Source organism: Chelonia mydas, chromosome 5 (assembly GCF_015237465.2).
Source record: "Chelonia mydas isolate rCheMyd1 chromosome 5, rCheMyd1.pri.v2, whole genome shotgun sequence".
NCBI lineage: Eukaryota > Metazoa > Chordata > Testudines > Cheloniidae > Chelonia > Chelonia mydas.
This window is the reverse complement of record NC_051245.2, coordinates 113,282,418-113,304,133: the sequence shown is the minus strand read 5'-3', so window position 1 is coordinate 113,304,133 and position 21,716 is coordinate 113,282,418. Positions and strand designations below refer to the sequence as shown.

The following is a 21,716-nucleotide window of genomic DNA, read 5'->3' as shown; positions in this document are numbered from 1 at the left end:
GTGGTTTGGATTTGGGCCAGATAAATTCTTAATGAATCCAGGCCAGTTTGCCCACTCTGGATCCACTACTGTACCTGCTCCTGTTATTTAAGGGTAGCAGCCAAACTGCAAGCAGATGTCCCCTAGTGGGGCTCGCACATCTCTGGTCTGACCTGCATACGGTACCTCCTAGTGGCATCTTCATTGTACGTATCCTCGTCACCTCGTCTTTGACTTTCCCTTCACAGTAGTAAGCTCCGATAGTTTCACTAGCTTGCTCCCTTTTCCACACCACTTTTTTGGCTGTTTCTCTCTTCTCGTCTTCAGTAACTTCCAGAGGGTCCTGGTGTTGGCTCATCAAGGCCTCATAGTCTCGCCCTATTGTGACAGACTCGCGGGACCTCCATCTGGCTGCAATACAGATAAGCGACGTCTCTGAGTTGCCCACTAGAGGGGGTGAATTGATCAGCATCAGGTCCAGCGCTGCCTCCACTTTGCCTACAAACAAACAATAGGTGAAGGGATTTTTCTGCAGAGTCTGAATATTTCTTTTAGTTCTGATTGTTCACCTAGGGGCTTTTGAAGTAATGCCTCACACTCAGTGCTTCCCCTACCTTAGTGAACACCGAACTAAAATAAAATGGCTGCACGTAAATATTCTGTTCTAGTTACTTTGGGAACAAACCCTGAGCCCAGACTGTGCCTTAGGAATGTGTGGAAGGAGAGGACCCTCCACATGTGGCTTTCCCCAGTTTGTGAAGAATGGGAAGTGAGCCACCTCTCTGGCAACACTGACCCCTTCCTCACACCTCTTTGTGGTGAGGGGTGATGCAAAGGACCATACCTCCAAACCTATGGAACATCCTTTAAGACCAGCACTAAGAAGTCGGGGCACAGGGAGACCGTTGTGTCATCACTGCGGATATAATTGCATGCATGGATCAGTGGCCATGCACTTGCTCCAAGTAGCTGTCGATTGATGTATACAAATAATAGCATCTATTTTATCATTCATAAGCTTGCAGGTTCAGTAAAGATCCTGCTATACACGGCAAATGGCTCCCGGTGTTCAGCAATAAATTCCTCCCTCTAGTATCTAAATGGCTTCTCTTAAGAACCCATTCTAAGTATTAGGGTTGGGTGATGATATGCCCGCAGTTCAAATGCACTCAGAGACATTTCTGTGAAGACTTGAGCTAGACTTGAACCACAACACTAGCTCCAAAGCACTGGGTTCTAAACTGATAAGGAAACAACTCATTTTTTTCAAATGTGAAGAAAAACATGACCTCTGGGTTGAAACAATTTGTACCAAACATTTGCCTGAAAGGAATTTCCTCCCCACCCCCTAAAGTTTTAAGTGGTTGAAAAGAGGGAGTTATCATGGAAATGGGATCTTAAATGAAGCTAGCATGGCATATGATATAATAACAAACCCAGTGAAAGGGCTGTAGTAAGTAATAAGATAATGATTTAAACTCTGTAGGTCAGATCCTCAGCTGGTGTAAAGAGAGGAACTGTCCCTGAGTCTGGGGGACATTATGAGCCAAATCTGCAGCCTGACCGTATCTGGGTCTTCATTTTTATGGGAAGAATTTGTACCAGGAAAAATGGAGACCAGTAAAATTTGTGCTGGAAATGGCCCAACTTGATTATCATACACATTGTAAGGAGAGTGATCACTTTAGATAAGCTATTACCAGCAGGAGAGTGGGGCGGGGGGAGAGAAAACTTTTTGTAGTGGTAAACACCCATTTTTTCATGCTTTGTGTGTATAAAAAGATCTTCTATACTTTCCACAGTATGCATCTGATGAAGTGAGCTGTAGCTCACGAAAGCTTATGCTCAGATAAATTGGTTAGTCTCTAAGGTGCCACAAGTACTCCTTTTCTTTTTGCGAATACAGACTAACATGGCTTTTACTCTGAAACCTATCTGAAAATATGCATCTATGAGCCAGTCATACTCCCATATTTCAAATTTTTGAGCCAGCTTCTCCACTGCTTTGTAACTTGTGCACATATGCACATCTGTGCAAAATGAATGGAAAACATTACCAAACCAAAATGCCCGCTTTATGCCAACTTTGCCAAGGTGCAAATGGCTAGGCAAGGTGCAGGGCAGTGGAGAATCAGACCCCTGTTTGCATCAGATAAAATCCCCTTTTTCTTACCCTAAGATGGCTAATTATATGTTGTCTGTTTCATGCTCTACAGACATAAAATAACTTTAAAACTAAAAAAATTAAACTCTCTCCCATTACCCCCTTCCCTCACTGATCTACAGTCTGGTATGGTTATTGCTTTGAAACCCAAACACCCCAAAGAGAATAACAAACACAAGAGTTATAGGGGTTCCTTACAATAAAGTACCTGAAGTGATCAGTGTTTCCAACAGTTAAAGACCCCCAGTTTAAGAAAGCATTTAAGTCCCAGCACATGCTTACTGGCTTTCCAACAAGTACATATTACTTACATTTTGATAGTCTGGACATGTCACATAGCCATAGGAACTAAGAACAACAAATACTTTGGACATCTGAGGTGTCTCCCACAGATCTGAAAGTGCTTTTCAACCACTTAACCAATTAAGACTCACAACATGGCCAAGATGTAAGTATTATTATCTCCATTTTACAGACTGGAAAACTGAGGCAAAAAGGAGGTTAAGTGACATTCCAGAGGACATAAGAAGTCTGTGCCAGAGAGAGAAATAGAAACCAGACTTTCTAACTCCTAATCTTGTGTGTTTGCCAATAGATAAGGCTCCCTTTAATAATTTTAACTATTTGAAATACTAAGGTGATAGATACTGTTTAAAAACAGCAGATAGATACAGAGAGAAAGAGAAAGAATGTTTTCTCTTGGAAAGTGTTTTAAGTCTTAGCTGTTGAGGGAGTGAGATACAGAACCCCTTATGCTCGGTGCTTTCAGTTTTTGGAAATAAGGGTAACGAGTAGGGGAATGCTGTCATTTTTCAGCTAAAATGCAAACAATAATTGATTTCTGTTAAGCATCGCCTTTATTTTCCAACTTTAGATTCCGTTGTATTTTGTGTGTATACCAGCAGCCTCTCTGCAATCAGTATTTTGTGCCATTCCGTTTGCAAACAGCTTTCAGATTTGAAGCAAGGAGTATAGCCCTAGATAAAGAGGTCAAAGGGGAGCAGTGCTTACTGTAGATTCTGAATGTGTGCGTGTGTGTATTTTGTGCTTTAGTCCAAGGGGGGAGGTACCTCGCGGCATTCAATGCCAGCAGCTTCTCAGGGGAATGTAGTATCTTAAGACACACTGACACCCATCCCTCCCAGCCAGAGTACTGCAGTTACAACCCTTTCATGTGCCAACCCAGAGAACTTACGTTACATAACAGAGAAATAAAACCTTCTGGAAAGGATGTAACAGCCATTAAAATAAATGTTGTATAAAGCCAAGGGTCAAAGAAGTCAAGTCATCCTGTAGCACATTACAGAAAGACTCATTTGAACACAGCTAAAGTTAAGTAGTTGTACAATGCAATCGTGGCCAGTTGGGTGTGCGCATTTTATTCATTTTTTATTTACTGCATATATAGGGTCTAAGCTTGCAATCTCTACTCAGATAAGCAGTTCTTCCTTGCTTACTCTGGGGCCAAGTCTCCTCTTGCTTTTAACCAGAGTAAATCAGAAGCCACTCCACTGAAGTCAATATTTAAGGATGAAGCTTCTACAACAGGTGTCTATGTATGTTTCCTATAGCGCATTGGGTGCATACTGAAAAGAAGCATACCTCTATAGACGTCAAGGGATCTATGGCAATATAGAACAGCTGAGGTGCCGGCCCATATTCTGGCAACCCATAACTAAACATGGGCCTGAACCAAAACACTGGATCCTAATTTCCCCAAACTCTGGAGAAGTTCGGATTCAAATCTCGATCCCAACTCCGTGACTGGGGGGGATTGTTACATGTAACTTGTTCCCCTGGAGTGGTGGAGCTTGAGGCAAGGTTGCAAATTGGAATGAAAATGCATTGATATAGCTGAGAGGGGAGGGCTTCCACAGCACCTGCATGGACACAAATATGGACATACACCCCCACCTTCTGGTCACCTGTGGGGGTGGGATGGGTCAGCATCCCCATGCTGACCTGGTCTGAAGCTGCCACAGCAAGTCATTCTCGAGATCTCTAGCCCTTAAAGGGGCACATACCTTTTTGACAAGCCAGGCAGCTCCCTCTCCTCCCCTCACTTTAATGTGCAGTCAGGTCATTTGCTTACATGAACACTGATTTCAAGTCCAAAATATAAAAATAAAGAGAACATCCCCCAGCACTAAATGTTCCCTAGTGCGCTTTGAAACTGGAGTAGGTCACAGTGCACTAGGGAACTTTTCGTGCCCAGCAGCAGAGTCCACACAGTCCATTAGAACAGTAGGTCTCAACCAAGGGTACGTGTACCCCTGGTGGTATGCAGAGGTCTTCCAGGGGGTACATCAGCTCATCTGGATATTTGCCTACTTTTACAATAGGCCACATAAAAAGCACTAGCAAAGTCAGTTCAAACTCAAATCCCATACAGACAATGACTTGTTTATATTGCTCTATATACCCTATACTGAAATGTAACTACAATATTTATATTCCCATTGATGTATTTTATAATGATATGGTACAAATGAGAAAGTCGACTCTTTTTCAGGAATAGTGTGGCTGTGGCACTTTTGTATTTTTAGGTCTGGTTTTGTAAGCAAGTAGTTTTTAAATGAGGTGTAACTTGGGGTAAGCAAGACAAATCAGACTCCTAAAAGGGGTACAGAGGTCTGGAAAGGTTGAGAGCCACTGTGTTAGAGCGCAGCAGGCTAGTGCAAGGTAGATTTACATCCCAGCTTCCTGTCTTCTACCTGACCATACGGAGAAGCCCCTAGGAGAAAGTGCTGATACAGTAGATTTTTGCTGCAAGCCAACTGCCTACAGCAGGGGTGGGCAAACTTTTTGGCCCGAGGGCCACATCTGGGTATGGAAATTGTATGGGGGGCCATGAATGCTCACAAAACTGGGGGTTGGGGTGCAAGAGGGGGTGAGGGCTGTGGCTGGGTATGTGGGCTCTGGAGTGGGGCCAGAAATGAGGAGTTCAGGGGGCTCCAGGCTGGGGCAAGGACTTGGGGTGCAGGGAGGGGGGTGAGGGCTCCGGCTGGGGGGGGTGTGGGCTCTGGGGTGGGGCTGGGGATGAAGGGTTGGGGGTGCAGGAGGTTCTCCAGGCTGGGACCGAGGGGTTCAGAGGCAGGAAGGGGATCAGGGCTGGAGCAGAGGTTTGGAGCACGGGACAGGGTTAGGGGTGTAGACTGGGTGGCGCTTACCTCAAGCAGCTCCTGGAAGCAATGGCATGTCCCCCTTCCGGCTCCTAGGCGGAAGTGCGGCCAGGCGGCTCTGTGTGCTGCCCCGTCTGCAGGTGCCGTCCCTGCAACTCCCATTGGCCTCAGTTCCCAGCCAATGGGAGCTAGGGGGCGGCGCTTGGGGCAGGGTGCCAGAGGGGGGGACATACTTCTGTTTCCGGGAGCTGCGTGGAGCCATGGCACGCACAGAGCATGGCAAGCCCCCAGCCCTGCTCCCTGGCTGGAGTGCCAGAGCGGGGCAAGCCCTGGACCCTGCTCCCCGGCGGGAGTTCGAGGGCCAGATTAAAATGTCTGAAGGGCTGGATGAGGCCCCCGGGCCATAGTTTGCCCACCCCTGGCCTACAGCATCTCTGCTTAGCTTCCTCTCATGGCCAAATCCTGCTATTCTTATTCAAGAGGAACTCCCGCTCCTTAGTCTGGCAAAACTAAACCTTGAAGTCAATGGGAGTTTTGCCCAACCTGTGCCTGAAGGATTTAGGTCTCTGAGAACACAATAAACACAGACAGGAAACAGCCTTTCTCTGTATCAGTGAAGATCCCCTGTCCTTCCTTGAAAAAATCCTTTGACTCCTGCCCCTCTCCTTGGAGGAATGACCTCTGCAGGAAGGCGATTTGCTGTGAATGCAAAGGGGGGTTGGGAAAAGGAGGCACCCGCAGGCGGCGAACACTGGAAATGGGAGGTGTAACTTCCAGCGAATTCCCTGCCAAAAGACTATTGACACAGAGTTATGGCTGCCCAGTGCTGCCTTGTGCTCTTCCAGAACAGGGAGTGAGGCTAAACTTAATCCTCCGCTAACAAGGAAATACAGAGTTAAAGTCATGTCTGTTCCACTGCACCCTCCCACCCCCCATCACACACACTTTACCTCTGTGGAGACAGCAATTGGCCATGTAGAGACAGAGAGTTCTGTGTGCTCAGGACAACTCCACTTGAGCACAACTAATGCAAGGGTTGCACTATCACTCACTAGACTATGTCTAGCAGGACTGGTCCAGGGAATACTGCAGGTGGGTAGCACAGCTCTCACCATCACTTCCAGTGGCTGACAGTCCACGAGGGATGCCAAGAAGAAAATGGGGGGTGGGTATAAGAGGCCAGGGGAGGCTAAGCCGCCACAAACATGATGCAGCCCACTACCCTCTGGAGACATGCTGGCCTGACGCCTTTGCAGGACTACTGCTGAAAGGGTGCCCAGGCCGTAGCCCCACCTGTGCTCTGCCCCGAGGCCCCACTCCCTCTTGTTCTCTTCCCTCATGACCCCGCCCGCGCTGCTCCTCTTTTCATCCCCACTCCGCCCCTTCCCCCGAGGTTCCCCGCACCCACTGCTCATGCCTCTCTAACCTCTCCGGGAGGGCGGGGGGTGGGGAGGGATGTGGAAAAGAAGGAGGGATCTGTGGGGAGGGGGAAAAAGGTGACCGGTGGGGGGGGGGCTCTGATAAGAGGGGGAAAGGGCAGGGGAGAGCCTCAGGGAAGGGGCAGAGCAGGGCCTGGGGTGCAATGGGGGTGGCGTGTGGCTAGGGCCTTGGGGGAGGAGGCCGAGCAGGGTTGGGGGAGGGGGCGGGGCCATGGTCTCGGGGTTAATGCCCCCCCACTTCTAGGAAGCTTCCAGCACTCACGCCCAGCTTCCCCAAATGCGGGAGTCATGTGCACTCTCCTCACAACCCCTTGCATATTCTAAGTGTCCACCAAAACTCCTCCTTTGCAATGGCATTCACACACTGCCAGGTACCCGCCAGTCCTCTGTGCCGTGCTACTGCTCCAGTAAGTGCTATCAGTGGGTGCGCACACATCACTGTGCACCACCAGGCTCAGTCAGGAGTAACGGGAAGAGATGGCTCAGAGGAATTCTCTGGCACTCATCCCAGATGCAGGCCAATTCGCAGACCTAGAAAGCCTCCCTAATCACTTTTTAAATATTGCTGCCCCGGACACTAGCTGAGGTTAAACTTGATCTGGTGATCTGCTTGGGGGAGATCAGTGCCATAGTTTGAGCCACAGCTATGTGCAAAAAATATCATAAGAATGGGATAAATGTAATGACAAGTCTTTTATTTCTTGGCAATGTACCTCTGGAACGGAACCCCTTGACTCAATAATCCAAAATTTGCACCCCTAACCTCCCCTGGATCCTGATAAGGGATGGCAATTTCCAAGACAATGTGAGTATGCGTGGGGATGTGAGAGCACTTCGAAAAATTTCCTGATAACCTTAAGAATGGAGTCCCTAGCTTTCCTTCCGAGGAGCAGTCACTCAGAGTAGCTGTGCCAGCCAGACCAACAGAGAGCTCCGAGGAAACAAAAACCCAACCACATATCTGAGAACTGGATGATGTTTGTACAGTGCTTTGAACATGTAAAGTGCTATCTAAGTGCATTAACTACTTATTCATTAGTATTATGATGAAGCAATGCGAGAAACAGGGAAGGAAGGCAGCAGCGGGAGGGCGGAAGGAAAAGAGCTTGTTAGGATAGGAATCTGAATTTTAGGCTTTATTATTAACAACAGTAATTAGGAATTGGGAATGCTCAGCATCAAAAGCAGATCCCCTTTGAATTCTGAGCATAGCAGAAGAATAACAAGAGCTATACCAAGAGAGAGGCGGATAGGTAAATACCATGCAGCATCCATCCAGTAAAGGAGTGGATGAGGAATCAAGGCCCAGGAACTTCCCTGGTGCTCTGGGTTACTTTGTTACTGTGCGGCCTATTTCGATCCCATCTCCTTGCAGATTTCTTCCAGGAAGCATTCACTGATTCCATCAATCCCTTCATGGAGCAGTGGGCGTTATCTAGCGTTCCCTGCTCAGTATCCCTTTCTGGATGCCTTGTTTTCACCCTATGGCCCACCCCTGCCCTGTTTTTTCATTCTTCCCCCCTGATGTTAAGTCGATCCCCTCGTTTCTTTTGGCCCCTGTACGCTGTTGAGGTGGAGGTCTTTGTTGTTTTTATAGGGAGAGTTGCCTTTGAGGGCTGTGCTCAGCACATGGAGACCAAGTAGGCTGGATTTCTCCACACTTCAAAAACAATTAACTCCTTTCCTCCAAGGAGAAATTGGAGGCAGGAAGTAGCTGCTCAGGAAGCACTGGCAGAAAATTTCCTCTCTGGGAAAGGAAAATTGGCCATATCCTGAAAGAATTTTCAAATGGATTCAGGTAACATGACTGTAGTGCCTAGTACAAAATCGGGCCCTGCTGCAATCAGTGGCAAAACTCCCATTGCCTCCATTGGGGCCAGGATCTCAATCCTAGTCTTACAGCTGTCAACAACCATTTTAAAACAGCTGCCACTAACTCATTACATGTAACTTTTATTGGCGGTGGTTCTTGAAATATCCTTAAGGATGTGGGCAACGTCTGTGTGTACTTGGGGCCTACATGAACCTGCATTTCCTCCTGCACTGTGGATAGATAGAAAGAAGCCCCTCCTGAAGTGCTAAGTTGCTCCTGTGAGATGCTCAACACCCCCATCTCCCACTGAACTTCAACGGGAGTTGAGAGCACTGAACACCACCCAGGATCTGGCCCCCAGTCTGAATCAGGGACTGAACGGGGAAAAAATAAACCCACAAAATAAGTTCTACCCTCTTGAGATGCCACTCTCAGTGCAGACTAGAAACTTATTATTTTTCTTAAATGAAAGCTTAGATTCTTGCACATAAAACAGGACCTTGGAACAGATCTCATGATTAAAACACAGCCATGGAAATGTAGAGAGCACTGGATTAGATTCCTCGCTTTGCCACAAGCTTCCTGGGCAAGTCACTTCACCTGTCTGTGACTCAGTTTCCCCAACTGTACAATGAGATGAGAGTGGGGTGTGTGGTGAGATTGACTTCATTTGTATTTGTATGTAAACTAAGTTAAGATCCTGGAGTGGAACTTGCAGAATTGCCAAGTATTATTATCGTGGTAATCTGATTGTTCCAATTACCACCCTCCTGCCTTGTAGTGGAAAACCCTTTTTCAACCTTTGGGGAGGTGGAAACTTATCTAAGGAATCACTTCAATACACACATCAAACCCTTTTATCATCATGGGTAGAAACAGTGTCATTAAACGGAGCCTAATATGTAATAAATCACAAAAGTTTAGGCTGGATTTATACAGACCTTTGCTATTGTTGGGAAATTAATTTTTTCTCATGACCTACCCGGAGATATGAATATAAACCAAATGGACACCATAGCAACAGGATGGCTAGAGTCTGTACTTGGCCTTCATCCTCAGGACAGAGAGCATGACACATTAGCAGTTCAATGTAGGGCCTTTTGCTGTGTATTTGTTATATGACATTATGTAACTATGGGGTTTAAGACTAATTTAGAGTATATTGAAAACAGACAGCCCAGTTGGCCAAGGCATCAACCTCACTTCTTTCAAGTCCCTTTAAAAAAAACATTTCGTCCATGAAGCCCACAAAAGTGAGTTTATCATCTAAAACAAACACTAACCACTAAGTCTCCTGCACCTCTGGATTTCTCAGGGTGTCTATGTTTTAGATTGAAAGCTCTTTGGGCCGTCTTTATTTTTGTGTATTGTACAGAAAAGAGTATATTGGCACTTTAGTGGCTCTAAACAAATTCATATTATTCGTAGAATCATAGAATCATAGAATAACAGAGTAGGAAGGGACCTCTGGAGGCCATCTAGTCCAACCCCCTGGCCAGAGCAGGACCAATCCCAACTAAATCATCCCAGCCAGGGCTTTGTCAAGCCTGACCTTAAAAACTTCTAAGGAAGGGGATTCCACCACCTCCCTAGGTAAGGCATTCCAGTATTTCACCACCCTCCTAGTGAAAAAGTTTTTCCTAATATCCAACCTAAATCTCCCCCACTGCAACTTGAGACCATTACTCCTTGTCCTGTCATCTGCTCTCACTGAGAATAGTCTAGATCCATCCTCTTTGGATCCACCTTTCAGGTAGTTAAAAGCAGCTATCAAATCCCCCCTCATTCTTCTCTTCTGCAGACTAAACAATCCCAGCTCCCTCAGCCCCTCCTCATAAGTCATGTGCTCTAGACCCCTAATCATTTTTGTTGCCCTTCGCTGGACTCTCTCCAATTTCTCCACATCCTTCTTGTAGTGTGGGGCCCAAAACTGGACACAGTACTCCAGATGAGGCCTCACCAGTGTTCAATAGAGGGGAACGATCACGTCCCTCGATCTGCTGGCAATGCCCCTACTTATATATCCAAAAATGCCATTGGCCTTCTTGGCAAAAAGGGCACACTGTTGATTCATATCCAGCTTCTCGTCCACTGTCACCCCTAGGTCCTTCTCTGAAGAACTGCTGCCTAGCCATTCGGTCCCTAGTCTGTAGCGGTGCATTGGATTCTTCCGTCCTAAGTGCAGGACTCTGCACTTGTCCTTGTTCAACCTCATCAGATTTCTTTTGGCCCAATCCTCCCATTTGTCTAGGTCCCTCTGTATCCTACCCCTACCCTCCAGCGTATCTACCACTCCTCCCAGATTAGTGTCATCCATAGTAGTACTACGAAATCTAGTTAGAAACCAAGAAGTCTAAGATTTTGGCCATGTTGTTAAAGAAGGTAATCAAACCTGACAGCTCCTCTAACAAATCTTTAAAATGAAGTACAGTATTTTATTTATTATAAGGGCAGTACTAAACTAACCAATACTGAAATTTACAGTTATAATTTCATTGGGCCTCACAAAGAAATGAACCAATTATGGACCTAATCCTGCCACACTTACTTATAAGAATAGAACAATCTTTCCTAATAGAGCTGGTTAAAAAATGGATCCAGATTTTCACAAAAAATTCAGAAGAACATAAGAATGGCCATCCTGGGTCAGACCAAAGGTCCATCTAGCCCAGTATCCTGTCTTCCGGCAGTGGCCAATGCCAGGTGCCCCAGACGGAATGAACAGAACAGGCAATCATCATGTGCTCCATTCCCTGTTGCTCATTTCCCGCTTCTGGCAAACAGAGGAAAGGGACACCATCCTGTTATTTTGGGAGGGAGGGGAGTGTTATTGATAGGTTACACAAATGCCTGTCAGGGATGGTCTGTTTTACTTGGTCCTGCCTCAGCAGATGGGGCTGGACTTGATGACTTCTCAAGGTCCCTTCCAGCCCTACATTTCTATGATTCTATGGTTGACAAAATTTGAAATGTTGATGAAAAGTTTTATTAAAATTTTCGATTTCAAAATTTCAGATCTCCTTAACTAGTGGGAGTGGTTGAAGTGAATTGTAAGAATTTCTGACATAAATAAGGATTGTGGAATTGGGCCATAAGCGCAGGTTCATGATAAACTGTTCTCCCTTCTTTTTTATTTTTAATTTAAAGTATTTGCTGAATGTTATGGGCTCGAGTGTCCAGAGTCCATCTTATGGAATCCAAAGTCCACTGATGCCATGAAAAATGCCAAATGTTTTTGGTGACTAAAAGATAACAACGACCAGGTACTTTCCCAAATGTAGTCAAATTCTTGCATCTGAGTTCCGTTCATAATAATAATCATAGAAATGTAGGGCTGGAAAGGACCTCGAGAAATTATCGAATCCAGCCCCCTGTGCTGAGGCAGGACCAAGCAAATGTAGGACATCCCTGGCAGGTGTTTGTCCAACCTGTTCTTAAAAACCTCTAATGACAGGGATTTCACAACCTCCCTTGGAAGACTATTCCCATGCTTAACTACCCTTATAGTTAGGAAAAACTTTCTACTATCTAACCTAAATCTCCCTTGCTGCAGATTAAGCGCATGACTTCTTGTCCTAGCTCTAGGCAATAATGCCTGGCTCTTTTGATCAAACGATTTCAAAGCAGTTCACAAAGGTAAATAAAAGTCATCATCTCCATTGCAGAGAGGAGTAAACGAAGGCAAAATGCCTTGTCCAAGGTCATTCAGCAAGCCATTGATAGAGCCAGGCTGAGAACCTAGGTCTTTTGAGTCCCCATCCAAAGCAGTAACCTGAAGACCAAACTGCCGCCCACCAAACTAACTACCCCCTTGAAAGCTCAGCCGCAGCAGAAAGACAAAGCTGATACATCATTGTAAATATGTTATTGTTCAAGCCCGTCTCTGCCACTTAACAGCCAGAAATAATAAAATTAAAGCTTTCGCTGATAAATAGCAGTAAGGAACAAAACCTGAAGCCTGACTATAGTCAATGGAAAGAGACCCATTGATTTAAGAACTTAGAATTTAAAATATAGACATCAGTTGATTCCCCTGTTCTGCTTTCTTCTTATTCATTCACCTAGCCCAAGACAATTATGTGCCTGCTCTGTGTAAAGCATGGATCTCATATACTGCTGATGCCCAGATTCTGTGGGACTGCGTATATCTAACACAACACTGAAGACTTGTTCTTGAAACAGGAGGAGCTTGGTGTTATCCTCTGTTGGGTTTTATAAGCTAACATGGTGGTGATGATAAAGATACCCTCGCAGAAGATGAGTTCTTCTACCAATAGTAAGGGAGGGATTTGGATGGGAGCCTTAACCATTAAACAGCAATTGCTTTGTGGTAAAAAGTGGATCAGCAATTTGCCATTGCTGACAGTCTCATTTTGAAACCAGCGATGAAGAAAGTTAAGGTGAATGATGTGTCACTTGTACACAGTGGGTCTGATTCTCATCTCATTTGCTCTGGTGTAATACAGGAGTAGTTCCCATAAAGTTAATCCAGTTATTATCCTCGTCTAAAACTGACATAAGAGGAGAATCAATCCCTTGGCTTCCAATACACTTTAGTCTATTTTATTGGTCATCTGTGTGATCTCTTAAGCTGATGGAAAAACTAATCTAAATTGATTTTCAAAGAAACACTGGTATAAATTGAGATTCAGGTCCCACATTTCAGTTTTCTAAAAATAAAGGGTGGGAGTACACAACCTAGAGAGAATACAAATGTTTCCACAACATGAAAAGAGAAAAGCCTAGGAAAACAGTTGTTTCAGATGCACACATTGGTTTTCATTGTCAGAAACGCAAACACAACTGCATTCTGCTGGCACATGAGAACCAGAGAGAGAGACTTGCTGGAAACTGAAATTGAAATTGACCCAGTGTGATTTCACCCTCCAGGTTGAATAAAATGCAAAAAGTAAACAAACAGAATACATGGTGAAAAAGAAAACCCATGGTTGAAATTATTTTAGTTTTTAAAATGTAAGCTTTTGTCATTAACTAGAGCGGAGTGGATAATGAAAAAACAGATTTGCAAATATGTTGCAAAAAGAAAAGGAGTACTTGTGGCACCTTAGAAACTAACCAATTTATTTGAGCATAAGCTTTCGTGAGCTACAGCTCACTTCATCGGATGCATCCGCTGTAGCTCACGAAAGCTTATGCTCAAATAAATTGGTTAGTCTCTAAGGTGCCACAAGTACTCCTTTTCTTTTTGCGAATACAGACTAACACGGCTGTTACTCTGAAACCTGCAAATATGTTGGTGAATTATACAGCCCTTTTTGGTGAGCTTGCTCTTTTCTCTGTGTTTGACCCTTATCTTGCAAATGTTAATGTATTTGCTGAGTTTGGTACAGATTTATCAGACTTAACTGGAGGATGGGTATCACAAATGTATACTTAAACAGTTACATGTGTTTTAACTGGTTCATTGCAGATCCTGCACTCCAGCCTGTCACTTTCCAGTGAGCTTCACTGTAATCACAGGTTTCAGAGTAGCAGCCGTGTTAGCCTGTATTCACAAAAAGAAAAGGAGGACTTGTGGCACCTTAGAGACTAACAAATTTTTTTGAGCATAAGCTTTCGTGAGCTACAGGGGATGCTTTGTTAGTCTCTAAGGTGCCACAAGTCCTCCTTTTTATTGTAATCACAGTGAATCACAATGAAATTCTTTTGTGTGTGGGTAGGGCACTCGCATGGCAAACCCAAATTCAAGTCCTTGCTCTACTTGATTCAGAGCAGAGTTTTTCATCCCAGACCACTATAAATCAAGCAGAGGAGGAACTTGAATATTCCACATCTCAGGCCCTAATCACCAAGCTATAGTCAGTCTCTCTCTTTCTTTGACCCAAAGCTTTCCTGATGAAAGTTTGATGGCGACTGATACATCCCTGCAAAATGTTTCCGCTTCGACGAATCAGCATTTTTTACCAAACTGTAATTTCAGTGACAATGTTCTTACTAGCTCTACTCATGTCACAATATGCCCATCTCATTCGGATTATCATGGGATTTCACTTTACTCTTATGGATTTGATGGGTTCAGGCCTGGCCCAATGCCTCTGTGCTCGAGCTATTCCTAGCTGCTGGAACTACGCTTATCAGAATAGCTCTACTCTAACTTACACCAACCGCAGACACATAGCGGCACTGTATAGCTACCAAGGTGACACAGAGCCACCTTTGCAACCCCTTAGTTTGTGTGCTGAGTGCAGCCTGCCCTGACTGAAGTGGTAGAGCTTTTGTTTCAAACTGCCTATTTGCAGGGTCAGACAGTTGTGCAGCACGTCACATTTGCAAGGTTTTCTTTGCACACATATACCTAGAAAGTTAATAAAAAACCCAAACCCATAGATTTTACAGCCAGAAGAGACCATTATGATCATCTAGATTGACCTCCTGTATAAAATTACTACTTTTCACAGGACACAGCATTTCACCCCAGGATTTCTGCATCAAGCCCATAACTTCTGGATTAGCTGTGACAAAGAGTTTAAATTCTGCATACTTTGACAAAGTTTAAATTTTGTAGAAACTGCTGGAGCCACTAGAAAAGTACCAGGACACTGTGCCACCACCTGCTGTAACTAATTCAAGTGCTGCAGACAGAAAGAATTGTTAGACACCGTAACTCACCCACTCCCGGGGAGGAGGGACCAGAAACCCTGGCCCCTGTTTCTCCTTTAGCAGATATTCCAGGTTAGAACTTTTTTCAAAATTTAGAGGTGCTGATTTAGACCCAGGTCTCACAAAATATCATATATAGCATCATGATCATACTGAAATAGCTTACCGTGAATCCAAGTGTTGTCTCTATTATTTGTTTTCGTTAGAACAAGCTTTGGCTATACATGTAGAACAGAATGCAAAACACTTGAACTTAAGTTCCATTTGGCTTTGGCTTAGGCTTAAAACACATGATTTGGAGTGCTATGCATTTTTAGTTTATATCTCAGTAGTTGGAGAAGCAGGGCAAGAATGACTTTCTCTGTGAGAAACCTTATTGTTGAATAACACAGGCTTCTGTTGGTGAGAGACACCACTGAGGGGTTTGTTTAAATTTCCTTTGGGGGAAAAATGCAATTATTTAAATGAAGGGGGGGATGTTTCACAAAACAAAAATAGAGCTCTTGAAACCCCAAACTGCTATAACTTTCCACTCTAGGCAATTAAAAAAACATGATACAAGACAGCACTCATTTGTCTTTTAATTTTCTTTAATTTCATTATGCCTCATTTTGAAGAACCTCTGATACAATACGATTTGTAATATAGTTTTGATATTTTTAAATTATATTTGCTTAGCTTTATACACACACATACACACTCTCTGAATTATAGTTATGCTGTAAAGATGCTTTTGCTGAAAGCCTTTGAAGGTCATTTTTCACCATATATGGATTGAAATAATATCAACAAAAATAACTCTAGGAGTTTTAGGAACCCACTGGGTTACCCCATCCTTAAGTTTTAGGAACCCTCTGGATTGTCTCATGCTTGGTAGTCTGAAAATTCATAAACTTCCCACCTGCAATAGTTGACAAAATGTATTAGAACTTGTTTTTAATTGCTGTTGACTTTTCCAGACTCACGGCTGTTAAAATGAGGCTCAGACACTAAAACTGCTGAAGCCCAATGTGAGAGACTGTAATAAGTTCCCAGGCTGGTTCACAATCCTGTTAACAGGCCAAGAACAAGTCCTTTAAAGTGAATATGAGAACACTGAAAACTGTTCCCATTCTGAATTGAACTGAGATAGGCTCAAGCCATGACATTGGGAATTGACTCCCAAACTTCATAAATGTCGGGGGAGGAGATGGTTTGATCCAGAGCTTTGGTTCAGCCCATCATGATACTAAAGGCCACGTGCAAAGTGTAGAACAGAACCTCCACAGAAGGCAAGAGTGTTCACATTCCTGGTTTTGCTTCAGGTTTATCACTAGCATTAAACCTGTCCCTTTTGTCAGTACAATGGAGAAGTACTTTGGATTGTGTACTGTTGGAGAGAGGCATTCATTATATTATATCTCACTTCAACAGCATCTTTGGGAATCAAGTCTTTTGGCTGTTGATGATGATGAAGTAAAGGAAATTACAGGGCATTTAATGTAACCAGGAGTCAAGCCCAGAGGGATGGTCTCCACATTGGAACAAGATTTTTGCCTACCCAGCAGCAGGCTCACAAAAGCCCACACCTATTTGGGACAAGGTTAAGTCAGTTCACAGTCTGCCAGTTGCATTGACTGTAATGTCTCCCCTGCTTAGGGAATGTCAATACTGCTTTCCTGAACTCCACCTGTTATATCTAGAGGAAAGGGAGTTAGCATTGTCTTCCACCACTCGCTGCAAGAAACATGATATCACACTTGAACAAAAACGGGAAAGCTGACAGATCTATTGAGATGGGTGTGACTACAATACACACCTAATTGGTCAAGTCCTGTGGAAAGGGCTGTGACTGGCAGCTCTTCAATGCCGAACACAAACGAGCACACTGTCCATGTTTATTGCTAATCTGTGAAGCTTGCTTTTGTTTCTCACATGTTCACATGTCTTCATGGATTTTACTTGCTTCCTGTAGCAATCAGGTATACACTATGAGTTGGCTTTAAGAAAGCGAGACCCAGGGGAGATTTGACTCTGAGAAAGGGGTGTAGTGTTGTCCCATTCAGTTCAAGTTAATGAAGCTCTCTTTTTTATCTTCTGTATATAACACTCAGTGCATAGCCTATCTGCCTCTAAAGTGAAAAGTCAGTACTGATCTGAGAGTTAAATAGGATGTATTGCTATACATCTACAACAAGCAAGCAACCCACACCACAGAAGAGGAATACAAAGTATACAACTTAATGCAGCAATAATTATACAACAATATACACACACTCACCACATTTTATGTAAACTTTTTGGCCTGCAGGTAACCACAGACCTTTCCAGATACTAAAAAACCCCTCAAAACTCCAAACCCTTTCATTGACCATTCATTGTACTTCTGAACATTTTTGTGAACTTTTAAGATCAAGAGATTGTAGAACAAATTATACTGCAGTGAAAAATTCTGTTTTCTTTTGTTACTACCTTCTGTCTCTTACTGTAGCAGTCTGCAGCTATATAGCACATTCCATTTTATCTCGAGATGGCCTGGAGCCAGAAAAATTAGATCTGAAGCTACACTTTCAGGGATGAATAGAAAAGATGGTTTGAGACCCATCTCTAGGTTTATCCAGTTTATGGCTTTGTATCTTACACGGAGGAGATTACCTAGAAACAGGTCAGATGGAGACACTAGTGGTGTGAGCATATACTTCAATGCTGAGAGAGAACCACATGCAAAGAAGATAATACTCAGAACAATGAGTATTTGAGAAAAGCATCTCTGATCCTTAAGGCTCTTAATGCTATGAAATAAACTTTGCATTAATAAAATCATAAATATACATTTACCAGGTATGGGAAATCCATACCTTACAATTAGTACTATTTAGACAAGCAAATGATGTCTGGTAATAATATTGTTGAGTCAGACTTGTTTTTAAACAGTGTTTGTAATGAACCAATCCACTGTATTTAATGCATATTATTCAAGCTTCAATGTTCACTAATTAGTTTCTAGACTCAGCAGCTGGAAGAGACTAGCTAAAAATAAATACTAGATAGAACACATATCAGATTTTTACCAGTTAGCTTGTGTTTCACCTCTATATTTGTGAAGTAGACAGTCAGAGTCAACATTTACAACAGATTTTACAAAAAAACCATGTGGTGATCATTTCCAAACAACTGGCTCAGAGAAAAAGTTAACTGGCTCGGCAGAGGAATCCACACTGTAGCATTTGTAAGTGTGAACAAACAGCAGCTAGATTAAAAAGGATTTAGCCACGGATCCCAAATGCATTCAGCCACCCTCTGACAAAGAATCAGAGCATAATCCTGCTACCTTCGCCCAACATGAGAGATCCTTACTTATGTAAATAATCCCACTGAAGTCAATGTGAGAATTATGCTAGTAGAGATACCTCAGCAGAATGTGGATTTTAGGATCAGGCCCTTTTGTCTGTACATTGCGTGAGAAACAGTAAAGCCACGGCACCTCGGCAATGCTATCTCAGTAACTAAAGCAGTCTTCCCTGAAATCATCAGGGTGAATTCACAGAGAATTAAATGTGCTAAAGAGTCCATGCTTTCCAAAGTACATCCATCCAGTTTCCACAGCAGCTCGTGGGGTTGGGATTATCCTTTCAATGGGGTAGACCTTGGTTACTCTTAGTAGTATATACCTCGATAGGATCCATCACTATGCATTTTTGACAGGCTTCCAAGCCCCATTTAGGGCTTATGTCCTGCCCTCCATCCCTGTTTCCGCTGGTGTTGAGGTTTGGAGCCGACAGCCATTTTGAAAAAAAAAATTGATTTTTTTTTTGTTTAAATAGGGGGAGTGTTGCATGCTTGTGCTTTGATTGTTTAGAGAAAAAGGTTGAAAGAATAGAATGAGAGAGCTTAAAGATTAAAAAAAGAAAGGTTTGGTAAGGTTTAGAGGAACAGAGGAAAGAAAAGTTATGAAGGGCCAAAATTCCTATACTGTGGATGTAAGATCTTAACTACAGTTCTGCTAAGAACTTTTCATATAGGCCTGGAGTCCACAACTTGGCCTGGGCCATGGGGGCTGGCTAACAGAGAACAATACATGGTTAAGAGAAAGTTGGGGTAAACAGATAACCTTGTGTGTTTCAAGTCAGTAAGCAGAGTCAGCATAACGCCGAGTGTAATTGGGCATCCTTATTGTGAGTTACAGACAAATGAAGTGCTGAGAAAGGCCTCATGGTTACTCCCTAATGCAGAGAGGAGATAGTGGTACAATACCCCTCAGATCCCAGACAGAGTTCGGGGAGAGGCCTAATATGATTGACATGAGTTATGACTCCCTCCCCTCACAGATATATGCCAATCCTAGCCCACAAAAATGCAAGGGTAAACTTATAAACAATTGTTATTGTTAAGTCTAATTACTGCTTTTTTTGCTTTAAATCTCCAGGAATGCACCTGCTGGTCAACCGGGAGAGCTGCTACCTCATTCCCCTGGACCCCAAAATTAGGATTTAACCTATACATTTTAATAGACATAATTTAGGGGTAATTACCTGTGTATCAGCAATATATTAATTTGAGCTTTGGGCAGAGCCATCATGTAATCTTTTAGACCATTGGCTTATTGTGCTTATCTTGTCTTGCCGCTAGAACCTAGCCAGGGGTTTGGGAAAAACCATCCCCGTTGCTTCTCTCTGCCCAATGAGCACCCTATATAATCTATTGTAATTAATTGTTCTGCAGTGTCTCTGAGCCTAATAAGCAAAGTGACACTCCGCCAGCGCCGTGCGTAATAAACTCCTGTGCTTGACTCTGCAAGGTGTGGATTAATGTTCCTTCAGGTTATTAAGGAGAAGAAAGATTGTTTGGTTAGGTTTAGTAACGAGAGATGATTTTAAAGGCCTAGTTTGGCATATTATTAAAGAATAGAAAGAGTGAACTTTAAAAAAATGGCGATATTTGTTTTTAAAGGGGTAGTTTGAAAGAATAGAGGCAAGTTATTAAAGAAAAAAGATTTTTGGTTAGGTTTAGTAAGGAGAGGTGCTTTTAAAGGACTAGTTGGGTATGTTATTAAAGAATAAAAATTTTTGAGATAAATTTAAAAGGTGTATTAAATATAAGGGTAGGTTAAGAAAAGAACATTTAAAAAGAGTTAAATAAGAGAGAAACATATAAAGGAAACTGTTTAGTAAGCACATGGTAAAAAATATAAAGGCAGGTTAAGAAAGAATCCTTTAAAATATTATATATAAGGGCTGGTTAAGAAAAGAGCATTTAAAACATTACATAATATTGAAAAATAGGTTAAAAAAGAACACAGATGGCAAAAAAAAGGGAATTTACTAAAGCAGAGACTGTTTAGTAAGCACATGGTAAAAAGTACAAAGGGAGGTTAATAGAAAAGCATTTAAACTATTAAATACAAGGATAGGTTAAGAAAAGAACATTTTAAAAGAGTTAAATAAAAGAGAAACATATAAAGATAGCTTAAAAGAGAGAACAGGGCAAGAAAAAGGAAAAGAAAGCCTCTTTGCAAAGGGCAAAGATAGACAGCACATGGTTGAATCAGAGGGCTTGTCTACATTACCCGCTGGATTGATGGGCAGTGATAAATCTGGTCTAGACGCAATAAATCGACCGCTGAGCGTGCTCCCATTGGCTCCGGTACTCCACCAGGGCGAGAGGTGTATGCGGAGTCGACGGGAGAGCGTCAGCTGTCAACTTACTGGAGCGAAGACACCATGGTAAGTAGATCTAAACACGTCGGACTTCAGCTATGTTTTTCATGTAGCTGAAGTTGCGTAATTTAGATCAATCCCCCCCCCAGAGTAGATCAGGCTAGAGGGAGAGAGATCTTACCCTTCTAACTATTCCCAGGGAAAGAGGCAACTTCCCAGGTTCACAGCCCCTCAGGCTAGTTATCTTCACCGGACCAATCAGATGCTGTTCTACAGCTGCGTCATAGAACACATTTTCCTGAACCAATCCTATAGTTTTAAGAGTTCCCAAGAGTTTTAAACAAGAGTCATCTCCTTTAGCTGCCTTATTCTTATCTAAAAAAAACAGACCCCAAGCATCTTTCCTGCCATGTAGCTCTTTTACATAGATGCTTTAATAAAGGTTAAAACCATAAGCCCTTAGTAACAAACAATATTAAAAGTTTCCCCCTCTTTTAGATTAACATTGGTTATTTTTCAGTGAGGACAATTTGAAGTTGCAGCAAAGCCCCTGTTAGCAAAAACAGCGTCTGTGAGTCAGTGGATCAGAGATAAGAAGGCTGCTTCTTCCCCCACTTTTTAACAAATAGAGGTGAAAGTTATATTAAGTTTTGTAAAGGAACAAACACTTTAAAAGACAAATGTATATGAAGACACATCCCTTTATTTACAGGTGTGTTTCAATAAAATAGAGCATGCAGAAACACCCCAGGTTTAAAACCACAGGTCCTTAGTAACAGACAGTTTATATTCCCCTTATTCTGTAAACCAGTAGATCAGAGAGAAGAAATTTGTTTCTTCCCACACTTTTTAACAAATAGAGGTGAAGGTTATATTAAGTCTCGTAAAGGAATAAACACTTTAAAAGACAAGCGTATCTGAAGAGACATCCCTTCATTTAGC

The 21,716-nt window shown here is 43.0% G+C and overlaps 2 protein-coding genes and 1 long non-coding RNA gene across 7 annotated transcripts in view; 1 reads left to right on the top strand and 2 right to left on the bottom strand.

The window, feature by feature from the left end:
- TEK (TEK receptor tyrosine kinase) overlaps positions 1-21,716 on the bottom strand; it is an 83,547-nt gene that overhangs the window by 44,801 nt on the left and 17,030 nt on the right. Inside the window, exons 1-2 of one of the 5 annotated variants that reach the window (XM_043546758.1) lie at positions 18,639-20,753; positions 166-477 (exon numbers count right to left, since the gene is read on the bottom strand). The exons of 3 other annotated variants lie outside the window; for them this stretch is intronic. In XM_043546758.1, coding sequence (XP_043402693.1) covers positions 166-477; positions 18,639-18,690 — 364 coding nt within the window. In that variant the 5' untranslated portion in view covers positions 18,691-20,753. Of the gene's footprint in view, positions 1-165; positions 478-18,638; positions 20,754-21,716 lie in introns of those variants that run through there. One more of the 5 variants, XM_007065429.4, reaches the window with a different exon arrangement.
- Positions 411-21,716, bottom strand: part of IFT74 (intraflagellar transport 74) — a 109,544-nt gene continuing 88,238 nt past the window's right edge. Inside the window, exon 23 of the mRNA XM_037902086.2 lies at positions 411-477. The gene's annotated coding sequence lies outside the window, so the exon portion shown is untranslated. The remainder of the gene's footprint in view (positions 478-21,716) is intronic.
- LOC122465833 lies at positions 13,768-18,240 on the top strand. Its single transcript, XR_006290925.1, has 2 exons — positions 13,768-13,998; positions 14,165-18,240. It is a non-coding gene; the product is annotated as an uncharacterized LOC122465833 (long non-coding RNA).